At 47.6% G+C, this 19966-nt stretch overlaps 1 protein-coding gene across 1 annotated transcript; it reads left to right on the forward strand.

The window, feature by feature from the left end:
* The first annotated feature begins 1008 nt into the window (after nt 1–1008).
* NR2E1 (nuclear receptor subfamily 2 group E member 1) lies at nt 1009–18674 on the forward strand. Its single transcript, XM_054062928.1, has 9 exons — nt 1009–1213; nt 6041–6186; nt 7082–7169; nt 7854–8089; nt 9303–9449; nt 13701–13797; nt 14183–14332; nt 14585–14690; nt 17234–18674. The coding sequence occupies exons 1-9, from the start codon at nt 1189–1191 to the stop codon at nt 17394–17396; spliced, it is 1158 nt and encodes a 385-aa protein (XP_053918903.1). The 5' UTR covers nt 1009–1188; the 3' UTR covers nt 17397–18674.
* Nucleotides 18675–19966: the final 1292 nt, after the last annotated feature.

Here is a 19966-nt window from a genome sequence, read left to right on the forward strand (position 1 = left end):
CGCCGTGCGCTCCCAGGAGCCGCTCCCCGCGGCAGCCCCGGCTCCGGCGGCAGGAGGGGGCCCGGCTGCCCGGTTCGACCCAGCTCGGCTCTGCCGGGCTCGTCCCGCAGCCCCGGCCCCGGGGCTCCCACCTCGCCACGGGAAAACGGGAAAGAAACGGGATCTTGAGCCGTTCTTTCTGCTTTTCTTTTGTCTCTTTTTTTTTCCTTTTCTTTTTCTTTCTTTTTTTTTCCTTTTTTTTTTTTCTTTCCTTTTTTCCCTTCTTTTTTTGGGGAGAGGGAAGAGGGAGGTCCCTTTTTTTTTATGACAGCGAGGGCACAAGGCGAGAGAGGAGGCGGAATCATCTCGGGAGCCGCTGCATTTTGTGTGGAAGCCCCGTTCGGGGGGTTCATTAATATCATTAGCATTTAACCCCCTCCCTGCCCCCTCCCCTCCCCGCGCGGGGTGACGTCAGGCGGCGGCAGGAGTTGGGGGGAAAGCAAGGGAAGCTCAGTGGGCAGGGGGCGTCCCTCTCCCCTCCCCGCCGCTGCCTGTCACAGCCTCTCTGCCGATATTATAGGGGCCGAAGCCTGGAGCTCAAAGCGCAAAGTCAGCCAGTGTAATGAACTTCTGGAAACCTTTCCCTTTTTATACCATTCAGTTTCTGAGAGGCAGAGACAGCCTCCTCTGACGCCTTTTCCCCCCTTCCATTATTTTTTTCCAGGCTCTGATCTCCCTGCTCGCTGCACCGAGGCGCTCGGCGCAGAGCCCCGCTCCCCATCCTACCTTCTCCTTCGTCTCATTGTTGTCCTGGCTGCTGTGGCTCTCGCTTGCCTTCCAGGAGCGCGGTGGCGAGCCCGCTTCGCACCCCCTGCACCCTCCCGGGGTCCCGAGAGCATCTGCTCGCAGGGGGGCAGCGACTGGCCGCCACTTTGGGTCATTTCGTTGCTTTTTTTTTTTTTCCTCTCCACTTTTTTTTTTTTTTGGTTTTTTTTTTTTTGTTTTTTTTTTTTTTTTCCACCCCCCGTTGCCGCGTGTCCCCGCCGCGTGTCCCCATCCCTCGGGAGGAACCCGAGGATGCGCGGGTCCCCGCGGCGGAGCCAGCACTGAGCGCCCGAGGAGGCACCTGCTCCGGGCTGGGGGGTGGCACCGCCTGCTGCCGCCGCAGGACACTTCACCCCGAGTTTAGCGACTCCCGGGGCTTCGAGCATGAGCAAGCCGGCGGGATCAACAAGTGGGTAATAAAGCGGTGGAGGTTTCGAACTGCCTTTCCGAGCCCGGCTACAGCCTGGCCTGGGGCGGGGGGGGGGGAGGCGGGAGGTGGAGGGGAGGGAAAAGAAGGGGGGGGGGGGTTGTGGTTTGGGTTTGCATCCCTCCCGCCCTCGAATTAAAAAAAAGAAGTGTATATTTCCATCCGGAGTGGCAACGAATATACAGGCTTGGAGTTGCCCCGATGGAGTTTGGGCCCGGGGCTTACAAAAAGCCGCTTTGCGGCCTCCCGCCCCGGCTTTGCGCCCCGGGAATGGGGCAGGAGCCCCGCAAAAAGGCGGCGGGGACGGGGCTGGTCCCGCCGCTTGCCCGCGGGTCTCCGGAGGGAAGGTTTGGGTTTAAAGGGCATTACGGAGAGTGGAAACGTGCTGGTTTTTTTTCTCACGGGCTTTATGCAATCTTCTGCGACATAATAATTTCTTTTTAAGAGTTTGAAACTCCGGTCACTCGATTCCACGGAATCGCGTAAGCAACTCTATTGAAGGAGGATTTAAATGCAATACTTTGCACACCATTTCCAGTTACAACAAATAATCCTGCAACGAGAAAAGCAGAAACAACTTAAAAGTCACATTTTCCTTAATCCTAAATCCATGCACCTCATAACTGGGGAATTTAAAGCATGACTAACCGCTCTTACAGAATGGCTCGATCCGTATAATCCCAATGGGACTTTCGGAGTTTGTAATATGGATGGAGTCAGTAACAAAGGGGGGGAAAAATACCCAATCCAATTTAATGTCTGACAAGTGATGGATCGGACAGTTATTTCCTCTGCGCTCCGGCGGGGCTGCGGGGCGGCGGAAAAAGGGAGGGAGAGCCTGGAAAGGCACCGTCGGCCGTACCTGCCACCCCCCTGTCAGCCCCGAGGCCTTCTCCTTTTCGCTGCCTTCCATTATTTTGACCTGCGTCCGCCCTTTGTCCGCGGGGACCGGGAAACTGGGATGCGTGTGCGTATGGAGGGGCCGCGATGCTGGCGGGGCAGCGGCGTGGGAGTCGCGCTGAGGCCGAGCTGCCGCCGCTCCGGCGAGAGCTGCATCGCCTCCTGTCCCTCGTGGGGACGAAGGTGGCTTTTTTCCTTGCCAGCATCCCCCGGCCGAGGGGAAAATAAAAAGTAGGGGGGCTGCTGTGGAGGTACCACTCCCCGCTGCTGGGTTGGGGGGATGCAAACAAGCTGCGGCGGCCGGGAATGCTGCCCAAACTGCCCGGGAAGTGCTTGGAGAGCCCGAGCGGGATCGGGCCCGCTGGTAGGGACGTTGTCTGGGCTCCTGGCAGATTCTGAGTGTCGATGAAGGGGCAGGAAGGGCCTGAGATCCCTCGTCCCCGCAGGACGGCGGAGAGGCTGTCAGGGGTATTTTTTGCAGAGGAGAAACCCCTCGCGGCTGCACCGCGACCCCCGGCACTTGTGCCGCGGGCTCCGACCCCCCCCGAGACCGCCCCAAGGGACCTCGAGTCCCCCGCGGGGATGGGGACACGAGGGGCTGCCCGGGCCGCGGCCCGAGCCCCATCGGTCTCGGCAGCGCAGGCAAAAGCCCGACCCGCTCAACCGGGGTCCGGGGGGGCTCCTGTCCGAGGGGGGCCGTCCCGGCTCTTCTGCCCGCCGGTGGGCGCCCGGCGATGTCAGCTGCGGTGTCTGCCTGGGTGGTAACGAGACCCCGTCCCGCCGTGCCCCGAGCCCAGACTAACTTCTTTCAACAGCCTCTGATGGTAATTACAGTAATCGGGGCTGCCATATATCCTTTAAGCAATTATGACACACAAAAAAAGCCCCCGAGGACCCCCTGTCGAGGGATGTTCAAAACGGTTTCCCAGCTGAAGAGAAATCCCATTTTCTTAGCGCTAAACTTCTGGAACGAAGCGGTACCTCGGGGAACCGGAGCGCTTTTAAACAGAGTTAATCAGTTATCTCATGACCCCGTGTCAAGCTTACATTTTTCTCTTCCCACCCCCCGTCCTGCCTCTTCCACCTCCACTTATTTCATATTTTGCCCTGCACGAAAGTTTCCTCGTCCCAGGGCAGGGGTAGGGGACAGGTCGGGATGGGATGGGGGGGCTCCAGCCGCTCCCTCCGCCTTGTTTCCCCTTCCCCGTTCACCTCCTCATCGGGATCCGGGGAGCCGGCGGCTGAGAACGGGGGTTATTCGGGTTTGGCGAGATGCGCTAGTTGCTCGGGTATATATATATATATAAACGGAATATATGGACTTGTCAAGAATATATGGGATATAAGTTTACATGGTGTGGACAGTTGCGTCCATGTAATGCATAGCATTAATTTTTTATAAAGTGGCTCCTAAACTCCAAAATCCTTCTGGGGAAAAGAGTTTTGTGACACCGACCCAAGTTTCTTCCCTCTCCGCCGCCCGCTTTTAGCACCGACGAAGCCGGGCGGGTAGCCGGGACCCGCTTTGCCGCCCGGTGTCCCGCTGTCTCCGTGTCCCCGGGGGCGGCTCGGCTGTGCGGGGCTGCGCACCGGGATGCTCCAGTGCTGCACGTAGCCCCTCGGGGTCTCTCCCCCCACCCCCAGCCTGCCCCTCCTCCTCCTTCTTTGTGTGCGTGCGTGAGGACCCTCTCTCTCCCCGTGGATGCTAAGGGCTGCAGAGGGAAGTCGAGCGCTTTCCCCCGTTGGCATTGTGAGATATCCGAATTCCCATGCTACACTTTTTGACGGGTCACTGGTGCCCCAATAGGCAGGTGGCAAGGAGGGCTTGTAATTACACACTCCCAGAAACCGTGCCTTGGCCTCAGCCCTCCTCACGAGCGCCTACCTGCAGCTCCAAAGCCGCGGCTTGCTCGCAGGCACCTAGGCGGGGGGAGCCTTTAGCTCCGCTCCTTATTAATTGCGTAAAAAGTTTTCTATTCTTTAACCTCTCTCCCTCCCACCCTCCCTCCCTCCGCCACCCCTCCCTCTCGCAGTCCCTAACCTAATCCCCGTCCCTCTCGCCGTGTTGTGTATAGCAGCTGTCGAGTTTCATTTAGGGGAGAAGCTGGCAGCTTGTGCTCATTGGAGGCAGTCAAACGAGTTTCAATGGGCAAAATCATTAAGTTAACACTTTATCTAATGTCCCTATTGTTTGCCAGCAGGCATTGTCTTAGAGCCTCAGCGTAGACATGTCTGAAATTATTTCGGGCTCCTAAATTCTCAGGGGAGCGAGAAGAGCCCCCGCGGCCTGTTTCCCCGCTCCTGCCCCACCCCCACCCCCGCCCCAGCACCGCACCGCACCGCACCGCACGCTGCCCCCTTCCCCCTTTCAGCCGACCCCCACCCACCGCAGCCGGGGCTCTCCCTCAGCTGCTTCCAAACAAAGTGGCCTCGGGCGCTCCGTTAGGTTGGGAGATCAAGGTTTGGTGAGAGGGACTGAATCTCCAGAGTAAGTTGTGGTTGGAGGAAAGAAACCTGATAGACGAAAAGAAAAGCAGAAACAGAAACTGGAGGAGAGGAGAGGAGAGGAGAGGAGAGGAGAGGAGAGGAGAGGAGAGGAGAGGAGAGGAGAGGAGAGGAGAGGAGAGGAGAGGAGAAAAGAAAAGAAAAGAAAAGAAAAGAAAAGAAAAGAAAAGAAAAGAAAAGAAAAGAAAAGAAAAGAAAAGAAAAGAAAAGAAAAGAAAAGAAAAGAAAAGAAAAGAAAAGAAAAGAAAAGAAAAGAAAAGAAAAGAAAAGAAAAGAAAAGAAAAGAAAAGAAAAGAAAAGAAAAGGAAAAGAAAAGAAAAGAAAAGAAAAGAAAAGAAAAGAAAAGAAAAGAAAAGAAAAGAAAAGAAAAGAAAAGAAAAAGAAAAGAAAGAAAAGAAAAGAAAAGAAAAGAAAAGAAAAGAAAAGAAAAGAAAAGAAAAGAAAAGAAAAGAAAAGAAAAGAAAAGAAAAATTAAAAGTGAAAATAAAAGGGAAAGGGGAAAAAAGGGAGGGAGGAAAAAGAAAAAGAAAAAGAAAAAGAAAAAGAAAAAGAAAAAGAAAAAGAAAAAGAAAAAGAAAAAGGAAAAGAAAAAGAAAAAGGAAAAGAAAAAGAAAAAGAAAAAGGAAAAGAAAAAGAAAAAGGAAAAGAAAAAGAAAAAGAAAAAGGAAAAGAGAAAGAAAAAGGAAAAGAAAAAGAACAAAACCGGAGAAAAGGCAGCAGACGAGCAGGGTTTCGGCGGCACTGCTCTCGGTTCAAGTTCTTACACTACCCTGCGAGTGTTCGCAATCGCCGCCCAGGCCGGGGCGAGAGCCGCGCCCGGCGGAGCGGGGGCTGCGGAGGGAGTGGCGGTGCCCGGCAGCCCCGCGCCCCGGCCCGCAGCCGTGGCTCCGCACAAAGGCGGGGAGGAAAGTTTTGCTGCGGGTTTTGAGGTGACAAACCCGGCATGTCTCGCCTGCGGCGGGAACCATCCCCCTTTCCCTGGGGCTGCGAGCTGGGAGAGGAGGTTACTTGGCTTCCCGGTCATTTTGTTTTGTTTTCGTTTATTCTGTGTCTCGATCTCCTGCCCGTGCAAAGTGCCGTCCGTGTTTGCCGAGGGACAGAAAGCGAGGGAAACGCCCCCCCTTCTCCCCCGTCTCCCCCTTTCGCGTCCTCACTTCTAGCAGGCAACTCTGCTGCTCCTGCTGCTGTAATCTTCCCTTCCAAAATGGGTCTTGGCGATTATAGAAGATCCAAATAAACGTAGCGGGGCATGAATAATGCTCATTGTAGAAAACTGACACTTGCTCAAGGAAAAGAAAGTTGGCTATAAAATCACTTCATTATTTGCTTGTACTGCGGCTCTGGGGCTAATCCCTCGGGAGGTCAGGCTGCTCAGCGCTCCCTCTCTCCCTTCTCTGCTTTCAGGTCGCATTTTAGACATCCCTTGCAAAGTGTGTGGGGACCGCAGCTCCGGGAAACACTATGGGGTTTACGCCTGTGATGGGTGTTCGGGATTTTTCAAGCGGAGCATCAGGAGGAATAGGACCTACGTTTGCAAATCGGGAAATCAGGTACCAGCCGCAGAGCAGCCCCTTCGCCGCCCGCCCTTCTTGCCCTGCTTTTCCCCAGGGCCCCCTGTTCCACTCCCTCGCCGACAGAAACGCCCGCAGCCCTAAGATCCGGATACCAGGCATCCTCTCCCCGCCTTCCCGAGGAGTCTCGGGCTGGGGCAGGCGCTGCGCAGCCCACCTGCCCCGGCACGTCCCCGGGGCACCCCGGGCCGGGCAGGACGTCGGAAGGGGCGAGGAAGGAGGGGCAGCCCCTCGCTCAGCCACAGTCCGCGGCCCGCAGCCCGTCGATGGGCGGCAGACACGATTGACACCCCCGGCGAGTCCTTCCCGCACCCAGGGCGGAGGCAGCTCCCCTTTATCCCCGTCCCGGCGCCGCGGGGATGCGGGCGGGGGGCGCGGCGGGGGCACCGGGGGGGGGCCCCGAGGGGGCGGGGCCGCCGTCGCTGTCTCGGGTGCTGAAGGCGGCCCCGCCCTGGGACCGGGCACCGGCACCGACCACCAGCCGCGCCCGGGGACCGGGCACCGGCACCAACCCCCCCAGCCCCACCATGGGACTGGATACCCCATCATGGACCCCCCAGCCCCACCGTGGGACTGGATACCCTATCATGGACCCCCCCAGCCCCGCCGTGGGACCGGGCACCAGCACTGACCCCCTAGCCTCACCATGGGACTAGATACCCCATCACGGACCCCTCAGCCCTGTCCGGAGACTGGGCACCCAGCATGGACCCCCAGTCCCGCTGTGGGGGCGGACACCCTGGCACAGACCCCCAAGCACCCCATCCTGTCATGCCTCAGCCCCCCCAGTGCACCCATGGGTGACCGTCTCCATGCCTCCCACCACTGCGGAGAGAGCGCTGTTCCCCTAGCCCCATGGCTGGCTGTGTTGCAGGGAGGCTGCCCAGTGGACAAGACGCACAGGAATCAGTGCCGGGCCTGCCGGCTGAAGAAGTGCTTGGAGGTCAACATGAACAAAGATGGTACCTACTCTCCCTCTCCCTGGGACAGGTGGGGTGGGGAGCAGGAGGGAGTTGGGTGTTGCTCGGAACCAGGGAATGGTATGTCACTGTGGGCCCTAATAGAATCAAAGAGTCATAGAATTGTTTGTTTGGAAAAGACCTTTGAGATCATCAAGCCAAAATGTACCTGTCCACTGCTAAACCAGACCCCCTAGCACCTCATCTACCCATCATTTAAATACCTCCAGGGATAGGGACTCCATCATTTTCCTGGGCAGCCTCTGCCAGTGCCTTATAACCCTTTCAGTGAAGAAATTTTTCCTGATGTCTAATCTAAACCTCCCCTGGCGCAACTTGAGGCCATTTCCTCTCATCCTATCATTTGTTACTCAGGAGAAGAGACAACTTTGTTAAAATCTCCTTTCAAGTAGTCGTAGACAGTGATAAGGTCCCTCCTCAGCCTCCTTTTCTGAAAGAAACAACCTAGGCTAAACAACCCCAGTTTCTCTCCTCTCCACCCCAGGCCCCTAATGACCACCCCATCCCATGGCAGCCTTGCCCATTTCTTCCCAGGCACCCCTTGGGTGGGAGCATGGGGCAGGTCCCAGAAAACCACAGGGAGGATGGAAGCCCAGCCAAGCACCACAGGGTACCCAGCGCAGCACCTTGTGGGTGACCCCCTTGCCTCTTCTTGGTGCTCCACAGCCGTGCAGCATGAGCGGGGGCCCCGGACGTCAACGATACGGAAGCAGGTGGCTCTCTACTTCCGTGGGCACAAGGAGGAGAGTGGTGGCGCCCCACACTTCCCTGCTGCTGCCCTTCCAGCACCTGCCTTCTTCACTGCCGTGTCCCAGCTGGACCCCCATGGCCTGGAGCTGGCTGCCATCGCCGGGACCCCTGAGAGGCAGGCTCTGGTGGGCCTGGCACAGCCCACCCCAAAGGTCAGCCACTGTCCCAGGCCCTGGTGGGCCTGCACAGCTCACTGCTGGGGTGCTTCCAACCCATCAGCTCCTTCCTGCCTCTAGAGTAGACATGGCAAAGAGCAAGGCTTGAAGTCTTGCAGGTTGTGGTGGGGACTCTTTTGTTATGTCCCTAAAAGTTCTGAAGATCCAAGGTGTAAGGGTAAGAGACTCTGCAGAAGGGGTATGCAGAAGGACTGACTGATAACCTGATCTGTACAAACCATGTCTCTCTTACATTCTTACACCCTCATGGTTGCTGAGGTGCTCCTCCTGCCTGGAACCCATCCACAAGTCAATGTCAAACCTTGTATCATGAGGATGAGTTGCAGTCACTGAGTTTTCTTCAGCAAAATGCCCATCTCCATAATGGCGTAAGCCAGAAAGTACTGCCTGTATTGATCAAAGCCTGCAGCTTTCTTGGATGTGGCATTTCCTAAGCAGCCCACTGGAAGTGCTGTGGCCTCAGCCACACAGGAATAAGCCATAAGGTGAAGTTTTTCATTAACCCATTTGCAATGGTATTTTGTATGATTATGGCACCTGGAAAATCAAAGAAGAGAGAGCTTAAATAGTTCTCCTTTTCCAGAGTTGGTAGCTTGGGAGAATCAATCATGAACATGATGACAACATTTAGTGTTATATTACAATTTTGGAAAATGTAACTCCATTCCAGTCCTATGAACCCTTTAGGTAGTTATGCTTAGCTTCACTCATCTGCTTACAGCCTGTTGCAGTCAGGGAGCTAGATGAAGAGTTAAGGCTAAACAAGATCTTACGACTTGACTGAGCAAGGCTGGAGTGCTAAATCAGCTTCTGAAGCACAGGTTACAAACCACAAATTCTTAACAGATCTGTATTCTTCTAACTTGGCTACCAGAAGTGTGTTGTTGTGTAACAGAGTAAAGGATGACGTTGCATCTTGATAATTGTTTTCCCCTGATGTAATGTCATTATCCTTTCAATCTCCTCCAGAGAATTGTTTCTGTGGCACAGTTCATCCACATAGAGGAGCAGCAGAGAGTGGTATGGAGTGGGACTACTGAAAGCAATGCCCTCTGCTTGCAGAGTAAGAGAGTGCACGCTCTGTATTGGGCACGAGTATGATTTGCTGAATGGCAGCTCTAGGGGAGAGGAAGATCAGGCTGCTTTGGTGGCGCTGTATGAAGTTGCTTTATTTTCTTTTTCACTTTAGTACCCACATGAAGTCAATGGTACCCCTATGTATCTCTACGAAGTGGCCACTGAATCTGTCTGCGAGTCAGCAGCCAGACTTTTGTTCATGAGCATCAAGTGGGCCAAGAGCGTCCCAGCCTTCTCCACCTTGTCCTTACAAGACCAGGTAAGGTACCTGTGGGGGGATTGGCAGTGGCCTGTCCCACATATTAGAAGAAGACGCAGAGCTCAGATTGGCTCCTGAATCTTCAGCCCTAGATCTTTAAATCTGTAATGAGACTTCAGCAGTTCTCAAGTTCAGGGTAGAGTTTTGGCCTGTCGCAAAAAAAACAGGTAGTGATTTAGAAACTGCTTTCCTCCAACTGCTATTTCACGAAGCAAGTGAAAATTAAGCCAGAAAAAAAAATAATATAAAGTTAATATTATGGGAGGACAAGTTCTAGAAGAAAAATCATCAGGCTGCAGATCAAGCTCAATGTGTCAGAACTGCTTTTCTACTTGCGGGCCTCCTTTCCTCTTCTCTCCTCTCCTCAACTGTTCACACAACCAACATTTTTCCTTATTCATGTTGGCTTCAGTGAACTTGCCAATATGGTGGAAGCAGAATTTGGCTAGCTCCCAATATTTTTCACCATTAATTAAAATCTTCACTAATTTGTCTTATTTTCCTCTGTGACAATTTGCCTTTGCCTCAAGTAAATGATATTTGAACCATATAAGCTAATGCAAATTCTTAATGACTTGATTCTTGATGAGGACTCAGTGTGCTTTGTATAAAGCACTAATTTTTTTAAAAAAGTAATCAGATATTTATAAAATGAAAGGAGGGAAACCTACACAAAGCTCCAATCATAAAAGAAATCTAATACTTTGATATAATTGAGATAATTTCCCAAAATAGTAACTAGGAATGCTGTGCCTTAGATGTTACATAGCAGTCAGCAGAAGAACTAGTTCCTTTCCACGGATGGATGTGGCAAGTTGCAGTTCATATGCAAAAACATATGTTGAACTGAAAGAGGAAAGCATCTTAGGAAACCAATAGTGTTTTCCACCTAAAGGTAAATCATGACAGTCCAGTGTGGTTTAAAGCTAAGGTACATTGAAAAGTTCCTTTTCTAGCTCCAGGCCAACATTTTGAAATCCCTGTTATGAAATTTGACAAAGGGGAACTCGGCGCTGGCTGCAGTACTGCTATGGAGTAAGCACGAGAGGTGGACTGAGATAGGGCCTGGCAGGTTACACAACCCATTAGGAAGACAGCAGTCCCAGCGTGCCATGCTGTTCTGCAATGTCATCTGCCGCTGCTGCTGCTCTGGTGGAGCACCCGGCTTGTCATTCTAAGGAACCAAAGAAACAGGCCCAAGGGACAAGCAGCAAGTGTGGCACTTCAGCAGGAGCCTCAGCTCATGGAAAGAGGCTGGGTTCTTCTCCTGAACAGTAATATCCACAGGAAGCTCCCTAGGCAAAGGCTTTATTTGACAAAATATGGATGCATTTCCCACAAGGTCATCTCTGTTAGTGTGTGAAGAAGCAGGCAACAGGATTTGGGAGCAAGGGAAGTCTCCATTGCACATGACTAATCATATCTCAAAGAGCAAGGCCTGCTTATCCACCATAGATACCAGAGTGTTTCTGGTGTCTTTAAGTAATTCACTGCCTCTTTCACTTTCATACCAGGGACTAATGTTAGCAAATTGCATATCAAAACCCCAGCCTCTCCTCAACATCATGTTGACTTGCTGCACCTTACTGCAAGCCAGCTTCTTCAAAACTCAAGAGCTGCTCAGCTCTAAAGCTTTGACCTGGACATCTTTCTGCACAATTCCCTTGTCATATTCAGGAGAGATGGAGAAGAAATAAATGAATTTAATCACCTTATTTCATGAATATCAGACAGTTGATTTTTATAATAGTGCCACTGCATTATTTAATTTTACAATGGCCCAGCTGCAAATGCCTGCATTTCTCTCTTTGTATCCCTGACATCTGCCCAAGAAGAGTCTAAAATCTTCTCCTGGATTCTGCTTTTTTCCAAAAAGGAAACCACATTGTGACTCCAGGTCTCCACGACAGTTTCATCAAAAGCAATGAAATAAGTAGAAACCAATTTTCTGATAAAACACATTTCTGAGGACTGCTGTTACTACTGTTGGTAAAGCAGAGGCTGTATTCTTTCCACTGCTCCATAGGGCTAATTGCCATCACGGACTGGAAGCCACAACAAAAATGCCTTGTTTCAAGTTCTGCTGGTCTGCACACCTTGTCTGTAAGACAGGTTGACCTGATGCAGGTCATCAGCAAAAGGTCATACTAACTGGATGGGATTGATTAAGAAGCAAAACCCAGTCCTTCAGAAAGCCTGGTATTTCTTGTTTCTTTGAAGAAGGAGGGCTGAGTATGACTTCAGCATTAATTATTTTAATTGATGGTTTTACAGACTTTTGCATAGGCATGAAGAAAGCTTCAGCTATTGGAATAGTCTCTTATTTCTAAAGTCTTCTGACTTTAAAGACTTACTGGGAAAGAACACATGAAATTGATATCCTCTAGGAATCACCACTCATTACCATTGTATCTGCATGAATGAATGACAAAAAATGTTTTACAAAAGCAAATGAAAGGTTGGCAAATCATTTCCTATGTCGTATAGAAACCTGCACATCCATCAGGCAGGATTATCTGGAGGAGGGGCCGGGTTCGCAGGCTGCAGCAGTTAGGAGACTTATGAACAGGTTCAGCTGCTCTCAGAACAGATCTGAGATGGGCACTGCACCCTAGATATCTCCCCACCCCCATTTCATACAATAAATTGGGCAGCTTGCAGTAGTGTAAAATCTAGTGTAATTATTTCAAACAGTAATTGCATGCAAACAGAGACAGAAAGAATTTCCCATCACTATTTCCTTAGTAAGGTTGTATAGAAGTTCCTCAAAGCACATAGCACAAAAAGGAAGAAAATGGAGATAAGCCTACAGCGACAAGCTGAGAGCAGAGACTCTGAGAGCTCTTCCTCCCATTCTGACCAGAACAAGGCAGTTTAAAACTCATATTTCTAGGAGTTAGCACATAAAGAATTCATTCTTACTGTGTGCTTTTTGTATCATCTATTAATTTTGCACATCTGATTCCAAGGAAATCAGCATTCATTTGGTACAACGTGTTTTTTTTTTTTACTCTGTTCTTCCTTTTACAGAATCTTTAGGGACTTAATATACCCTCCTTCCTATTTTCCCAAGAAACTAAACTGCTGATACTTTCATGGACCATAGCAATGTTAATGTTTGCAGTTTTGTTTTTTTGCTCCAAGAGTTTAGGGCAATTAGTTTTTAGTGCATAGAGCCATCAGATGATCCCTCCTGAGTCCACTACAGTTCTTACCCCTCTAAGTGTCTCCCATCCTAATGAGAGACACAACATCCCACAAATGTGTATGCACCACAGCGTGTCCTTCAGGTCATGAACTTCAGATGAACTGGAGGCCGTCCAAACCCCTCTGAACAGTTGATCTGGGCCAACAATCCATAGATACCTTCAAGACTAAACATGCCTGTTCTGGCTTTGCCAGTCTGCATTAACAGGAGTCATGTCTCCTCTCCAGATGCACCACTGCCTCTCCACGGAAATCAAAGGCATTGCCTCCAGACAGAGAAAAACATACCCTCCATAAAACCAGGCAATGCAGGAAAATTGCAGAGAATTATAACAGCAATGCTGCCGGTCTAGGTGCTCGGATACTCAGTTCTCTGAAAGGAAACAGCTCAGTTCCTGGAATTTTTGAATGATTTTAAGCAAAAAGCAAGCAGACAGGTGATGCTAAGAAACCGTATGTGTGTCCAGATGCTGTGCTTGAAAGAGCTAAATGCTCGCTTAGTAAGGAAGCGTTTAAAGATACATAAATGGTTTAAAGCAGTGCTCCCTACCCACTGGTGTAATTTCAGAATATTTTTCAGGCTTGTCTTCTTCCAGGCTTGTCTTCACAAATCCTGCCTTCCCAAGGGAAAGGAAGGTAATCCCTAGAAAGTGATAGGAGAGAACAGGTTCAACTTGCCCTAGGACAGCTGTATGTGCTAAGGGAGAGCAGGAGAGACCCCATGCTGTCATGAAAAACACAGGCGAGTGTTCCTGTTGTAAGCAAGCTCTTTGGGGAGGGGAGCTCTCTCCTTTCTCTCTCTCCTCCCTTTTGGTCCACAACATGGTGCACAGCGAGCCAACCCTCTGTGCATTTCTACAATGCACAGACTTATTTCTAGACACCTTCTCAAAAAGCTAAGAGAAGAGCTAATGAACGCTGTGGGAAAAATACCATGACAGGCATTTAAAGTAGTTTTTTAAATAACAGAAATTTACATATTTAAATTGTTTATAAATCTATAAATTATACACTATGTTATATTGTACATCTATTGTATGACAGCTGATGCTTTTGGAAGACGCTTGGAGAGAACTGTTTGTTCTAGGAATAGCACAATGGGCCATTCCAGTTGATGCTAACACTCTACTGGCTGTATCTGGTAAGAATTGCACAATTTAATGACTTTGTTACAAAAATTACCATAAAAATACATTACTGAAAAAAAGAACAACATGTAAAGAATAACAAATTCCTACTGAACAATAGAGCATACCTGTCATTTATAAATCTATATTTAAATGCAAATAATGTTGTTTTGTTGTATTCATGACTGCTTGCATTGTCATTTAAATGCAAATTACTGTGTTTGTTATCATCCAAGAGAAGATTTTTTATTAACTTTCATACAATATAGTCAGTTTACATGGAACCAGATAGACAAGTGTGACAATAGAGAGGATATTGATACACAGGATTTTGTCAGAAATCAATATAAAATAAAGGAAATGCCTTTAATATTATTTATTTTGCTGTTTCCGTTTTAGGCATGAACGGTGACAATACAGATTCTCAGAAGCTGAATAAAATTATTTCAGAAATACAGGCTTTACAGGAGGTTGTGGCTAGGTTTAGACAACTTCGGCTAGATGCTACTGAATTTGCCTGTCTCAAATGCATTGTCACTTTTAAAGCGGGTAAGCAGAAAGAATCTCTTGTTCGTCTCATCTGATAACTATGAGGTTGCTGCTTTAAAGGAACAGCATAGCTTTATATCCTCCAACAGGTTTCCTGCTATTGAGTTCCAATAGTCAGTATTGAATTTTGAAAGGCTGACAGTGGAGTGCTGGGGAACTAATGGAAATGCTTGATTTCCATTGATAGCATTAACTGAATTGTTTTGACCCACCCAACAGTCAAGCTGAACCAGTAACCAATCTGCTTTTCAGTGCCTACACACAGTGGTTCTGAACTGAGGAGTTTCCGAAATGCTGCCGCCATAGCAGCCCTTCAAGATGAAGCCCAGCTCACTCTGAACAGTTACATTCATACCAGGTGAGCAGTGTCCTCTCTCAATACTTCTTGCAGCTATGAGGGTAAAACTTTGCTCTTGCTGTAGTTAAGGTGACATTTCCACTGACTGAAATGGGGAGTGGGCTGTTACAGCTAGTGTATATTGGCTGTCAGCCTGCTGTGACTAGGCATTTCCCAATGAAAGAGAATCATAAAAAAGGTTGGAAAAGACCCTTAAGATCAACAAGTCCAACTGTTAACTTAACACTGCCAAGTCAACCACTAAACTGTGTCCTGAAGTGACACATCTACACATCTTGTAAATACCTCCAGGGATTGTGACTTGGTCATTTCCCTGTTCCAGTCCTTGACAGCCCTTTCAATGAAAAAATTTTTCCTAATATCCAATCTAAACCTCCCTTGGTGCAACTTGAAGCCATTTCCTCTTCTATCACTTGTCACTTGGGAGAAGAGACCAACACTCATCTCACCACAACCTCTTTTCTGGTAGCTTTAGAGAGTGATAAGGTCTCCCCTCAGCCTCTTTTCCAGACTGAACAGCCACTCTTCATAAGACTTGTGTTCCAGACCCTTCACCAGCTTCATTGCTCTTCTTTGGACATGCTCCAGCACTTCAATTTATTCAGACAAATGGAAAAGCAGTGAAAGGAGAAGTCTTTCCCTGGGAAGCAATATTTGCTGTGAAACATTTTGCAGTTCAGAAGGCTGTGTTTCATTCAGTTAAACACTGCTAATAGTGATGCACAAAGCAACATCACATCTCACAGCAGTATGAGTGCTTTTGACCCATGATGTCCAAGACACTTCCCCATGTCATTTCCCTCATTTTGCAGACACACAGCTGAGACAAAAAGGAGTTAAATGGCTCTTCCAAGACTCTACCCTGAGTCTGTTCTCAGGTTGCAGTGGAAATCCAGAATTTGTAAATCCCATTTTGGTGCTGGAGTAGAGCGATGAGAATCATTGTTTGAGGAGAAAACATTCTCCCTTCCATCTCATCCAGGATAAGTCTCACGGGATCCAGAAACCTTAAAACCTGCTGTAAAATCTGCAGCTGTCATGCCACAGTGTACAGGAGTAAACACATGGAATCTACTATGCAAAATATGGCCCCAGCTCTAGAACAGCTGGCTGTGAACAGATCAGTAGCTTCCTGTTATGGACCACTTCAGAATGGTGGGACACGGGAGAAGCCAGAGAGCGCACCCAACATCTTCCGCAATAGCTGCTCTGGCTGTTCAGGACTTGCAGGCAGAGCTGTGACAGGTCTTGTAAAGTCCATGTCTCATGCAGTGGAAGAGGAACTGCTATACCATAATTTCCTTCTGAAACTTTGATCTGCTTTCGCAATAGCTCTGTCTAGTGTAAGTCAACTTGGTGTCAGAGATTAGATGGCAACAGTCTCTGAAACACGTCTGTTTCATCCGAAGGGAATGGCTTGCCTGGGGATGGGAGCAAAATTGCAAATACCGTACACTTATGGCTAGTTTAGAGCAAAAAGAGTAACTGCTGCAAAGCGATCTCCTCCTTTTCTTACAGCAGACCTTTCTCACAAAGATTGCTCCCTGGAGACTGAGTGAGCCAAGGTCTGTGGGAAAGAGAAGCCAGGGAGCAATGGTTTTACATACCCACAGCTTCCAGGCATGCTGACTTTTCCATTGTATTTGTGTGTTGCTGAAAATATTTAGCCACTGAGTTAAATGGTATCTGTTGTAAAAGGTATCCTTTATGAGAAATAAAAGTGCAGTGTCCTAACAGGACTCTCACATTAACACCAGTGGGATAAAGCTTTTGGCTTGCATTTCCTTCTCAGGCTTGAATTTACCTTCCTGCCAGCGTTACAGCAATATCAGCCCTTCAGTCTCAGTGCAGTAGCTTTTAAAACGACAATAGCGAGGGCAGTCCGGAGAGCAGAATGTTTCTCCAGATAACCTACTCCTTCTCTTCAGCAGACCACTGTAAGCAGAGGCTTGAGAATCATTGGTGTAAAGTTGGTGTAAGCACAGCTAAAATACACACCCTGTGTTGCATTGGCTTCAAAATCTGGGAGAATAGATGGAAAACACCCTATTACGCTAATATATTACTTCAGATAAAGCACAACTTCTTTAACAAAATAAAAATCTCTCTAAGAGTCAATTGGTATTCAATGTATAAGGCAACCAAAAGGGGACAAAATTATTATGACGACAATCCAGCCAGGTTTAAATTGCACTTAAATTGAAATGACAGGGTATTTATTATAGCTCAAGCTCATTCCTGAACTGCATCAAGAACATAGTTGTCTGAGGGACAACTCAGAGCAGATCCTGCCTCTGTATTGCTGTGAGGAACACAAGAGTTGATCAAAACTCAGATACATTGGTCTACATTCTGGTAATCTCCACTAAGAGTTTTGCTTCGGGTCAACCTTCTTGCTCACATGAGTACAAACCACAGGAGTTTAGCACAGGTAGCACCCACCTGTTCAATTTGCTGAATATTGGTCTCTTTGGGAAAGTAAACTATTTTCTTTGGAAAAATATACATAAAACTTCAACAATATGTTTTTCTCCATCTCCCAGGTATCCCACACAACCCTGTCGTTTTGGAAAACTTTTATTGCTTTTACCAGCTTTACGTTCGATTAGTCCATCGACGATAGAAGAAGTGTTTTTCAAAAAGACCATTGGGAATGTACCAATTACAAGACTGCTTTCAGATATGTACAAATCCAGTGACATATAAATTACCTTAAAATAAACATTCAGGATGGACAGTTTGAGAAGAACTATTATCTATGGAAAATAAGCCTCAACTAACAAAATCTACAGGAAGCATAAGCCTGGGAATGTTTAGCCTTTAAACACATTGACAAAAAATACCCCAGTAGATACGATTCTGCTGCTCTGAACAGAGTGATTTAGATCATGGAGAGAATGCTTTGTTCTACAGAAAAAGTGAAAGTGTTTGGAATTTGGCTGCTATTCCTGTTACTACAGGATGGAGGCAATTCAGATGCCAGTCATAGTTAACAAAGACTCCGCTATTCTCTCATTTAACTGGCAGACCTGAGACAAAATGTGAAAGAAGGTACTTTAGTTTGTTCAGTATTTGGAACCGGGTGATCAAACTTGGCTTCTGTTGTAACATGAGATGCGGTGGCCTTCAGAACTGCTTTAAAAGTAGCCTATGTTGGGAAAATATTTTTAATACGACAGGCAACATTTAAGACCAGGTTACCAAAACATTGCTTCTGCTATAATACATCATGAAGTGGCCTTCAGAACTAATTAAAAAGTAGCTTGTGATGGCAGCTCCATCCTTCCTGCAAAATGAACTGGTGATCTTTGAAGCGGATGTCACCACAATTCGTTCGGTTAACATCTCAAAGACAGAAGAGCTTTATACGCTTCTTCCCTAACCTTCCCTCCTTCTTCCCCCCGCCCTAGATACACAATCACATACACATCTGAAAAGATAGAAGTCCAGGAAGGAAGACTAAAACAGCAAAACCAAATAAAATGGAGATGACCGCTTCAGTGACCTGCTGGCTGTCCTGTTGGCACAGTGCTGAAACCAAAGGCAATGGTGGCCAAACTCTTTGTCGATGAGATGTGCAGAGAAGTGAAATGACTATTAAAAAAAAAATCAGTGGAAGGAATTTTATTTCAAAGAAATAAAGGTTGTTGACTGATATAAAGCTAATAATTTCCAAAAGTCTCTGACACCTTTTTAGAAAACTCCAGGTTCTAATTTTGAAGCCTTGTTCGCCTACACCCTCTCACACACAAAAACATTATAAGCTGCTTATTAATGTATGAAAAATGTAGGAAAAAAAATTTTAATATAGCTGCTTTTCAAAATTTGATTTGTTATTAGGAACTAGCACTGAGAAAATCAGCACTTGGACTATCATAGAATGAGTAAAACTTTTCCTGTACAAAGTGGATTAACTGATTTGTGAAATTAAAAAGTTGTACTCATTGTATTTACAAAGAATAAAAATATATTGAATTTAAATTACTTTCCAATGTTCTTTTAATGCTTGTTCTTCTATTTCTGGATTAGTTTCCTCCACTGCACCCTACTTACCAAGGAACAGAAACATGCTCTACTAAAATGGATTGCCTTGGATGCTGTGGAGTCTCCATCAAAAACCAGGTTAGATAAACATTAAAGGGATAGCTCAGGTGACCCTGTCTTGCAGCAAAGGGACTTTGGGGTCCTGCATAGAGCTGTTTTCTAGAATTCAAATATACAGCTGCCGCAAGGTTTCCTTCTCAAGGAGCTAACACAGAGCTTCTCCTAGGACACAATACTAAATGGATGATAAGTCTAACCTAGTATAAGCCTTCAGTTTCAGGTTATTACAGTTTTGAATATCAGTGGAGTGTGCAGCGCTGATGTTTTATTAAGGTGCCCAATTCTGTAATCACACCAAAGAAAGAGGTAAGTAACTCTCAGTGCACAGGAACAAGTTTGCAATAGGAGAAGGGAAATACAACACTTTGTTCATATGGCAATGAGTGACCGAAGAGCCATGCACACTGATAGATGGAAGTATACAGCGTCTATCAATGCTGCATTATTTTTCACTCTCCAGGAATATAGATCACAAGTGGAATCCTAGCTCCACTGACTCCAAGCACAAAATCTCACGCATTTCAGAGGTCAACGTTTTCTCTCTTCCATTTATGCAATTTGCTAGGTCTCACATTCTGTCCTTTCCAACAGAGTCAGACCATAAAGCATACAAGATGAGATTTTTGATGAGTCAGGTGAGACAAAGCATGGACTGCAGGACTTCAAAACATTTTCTATACAAACTAGCATGGAGCACTTGAGAGTGCATTTACCACAGGGCATAGCACATTCTTAGAAAGAAACCAGCAAACACTTTATGAAGCATTCTTACTGCACCTGTAATAACCCTCAACCATTTTCTGCTTTCTACAGTAAAAGAGCTAGACAGCAGAAAATCAACTGTGGCTCTCCATTCTGTGACAATTCAGTTTATAAGCCAAAAAAGTTGAACACACTGCTGTGAAGAACCCATGACAAAACACTCATTTCAATAAGGTTCATGCTGCTGTCCCAGAACAGCAATAAACAAACTGTATCCATGCCGCAAGGCAACTGCACTCTGTACTGCAACTCCAGTTGTTAGAGCACCCAAGCTAGACGATGAAATAGCGTGCTGGCTTTCTCCCAGTTGCAAAGCAGGCGGAGCAATGGGAGCACATCCATATCAACCTCTTACCTGCAGGACTTAGACCAGTTGCAGAGCAGCTTCATGAGCTGGGAACAATGCCCAG

Source organism: Cuculus canorus, chromosome 3 (genome assembly GCF_017976375.1).
Source record: "Cuculus canorus isolate bCucCan1 chromosome 3, bCucCan1.pri, whole genome shotgun sequence".
In the NCBI taxonomy this organism is placed as follows: Eukaryota; Metazoa; Chordata; class Aves; order Cuculiformes; family Cuculidae; genus Cuculus; species Cuculus canorus.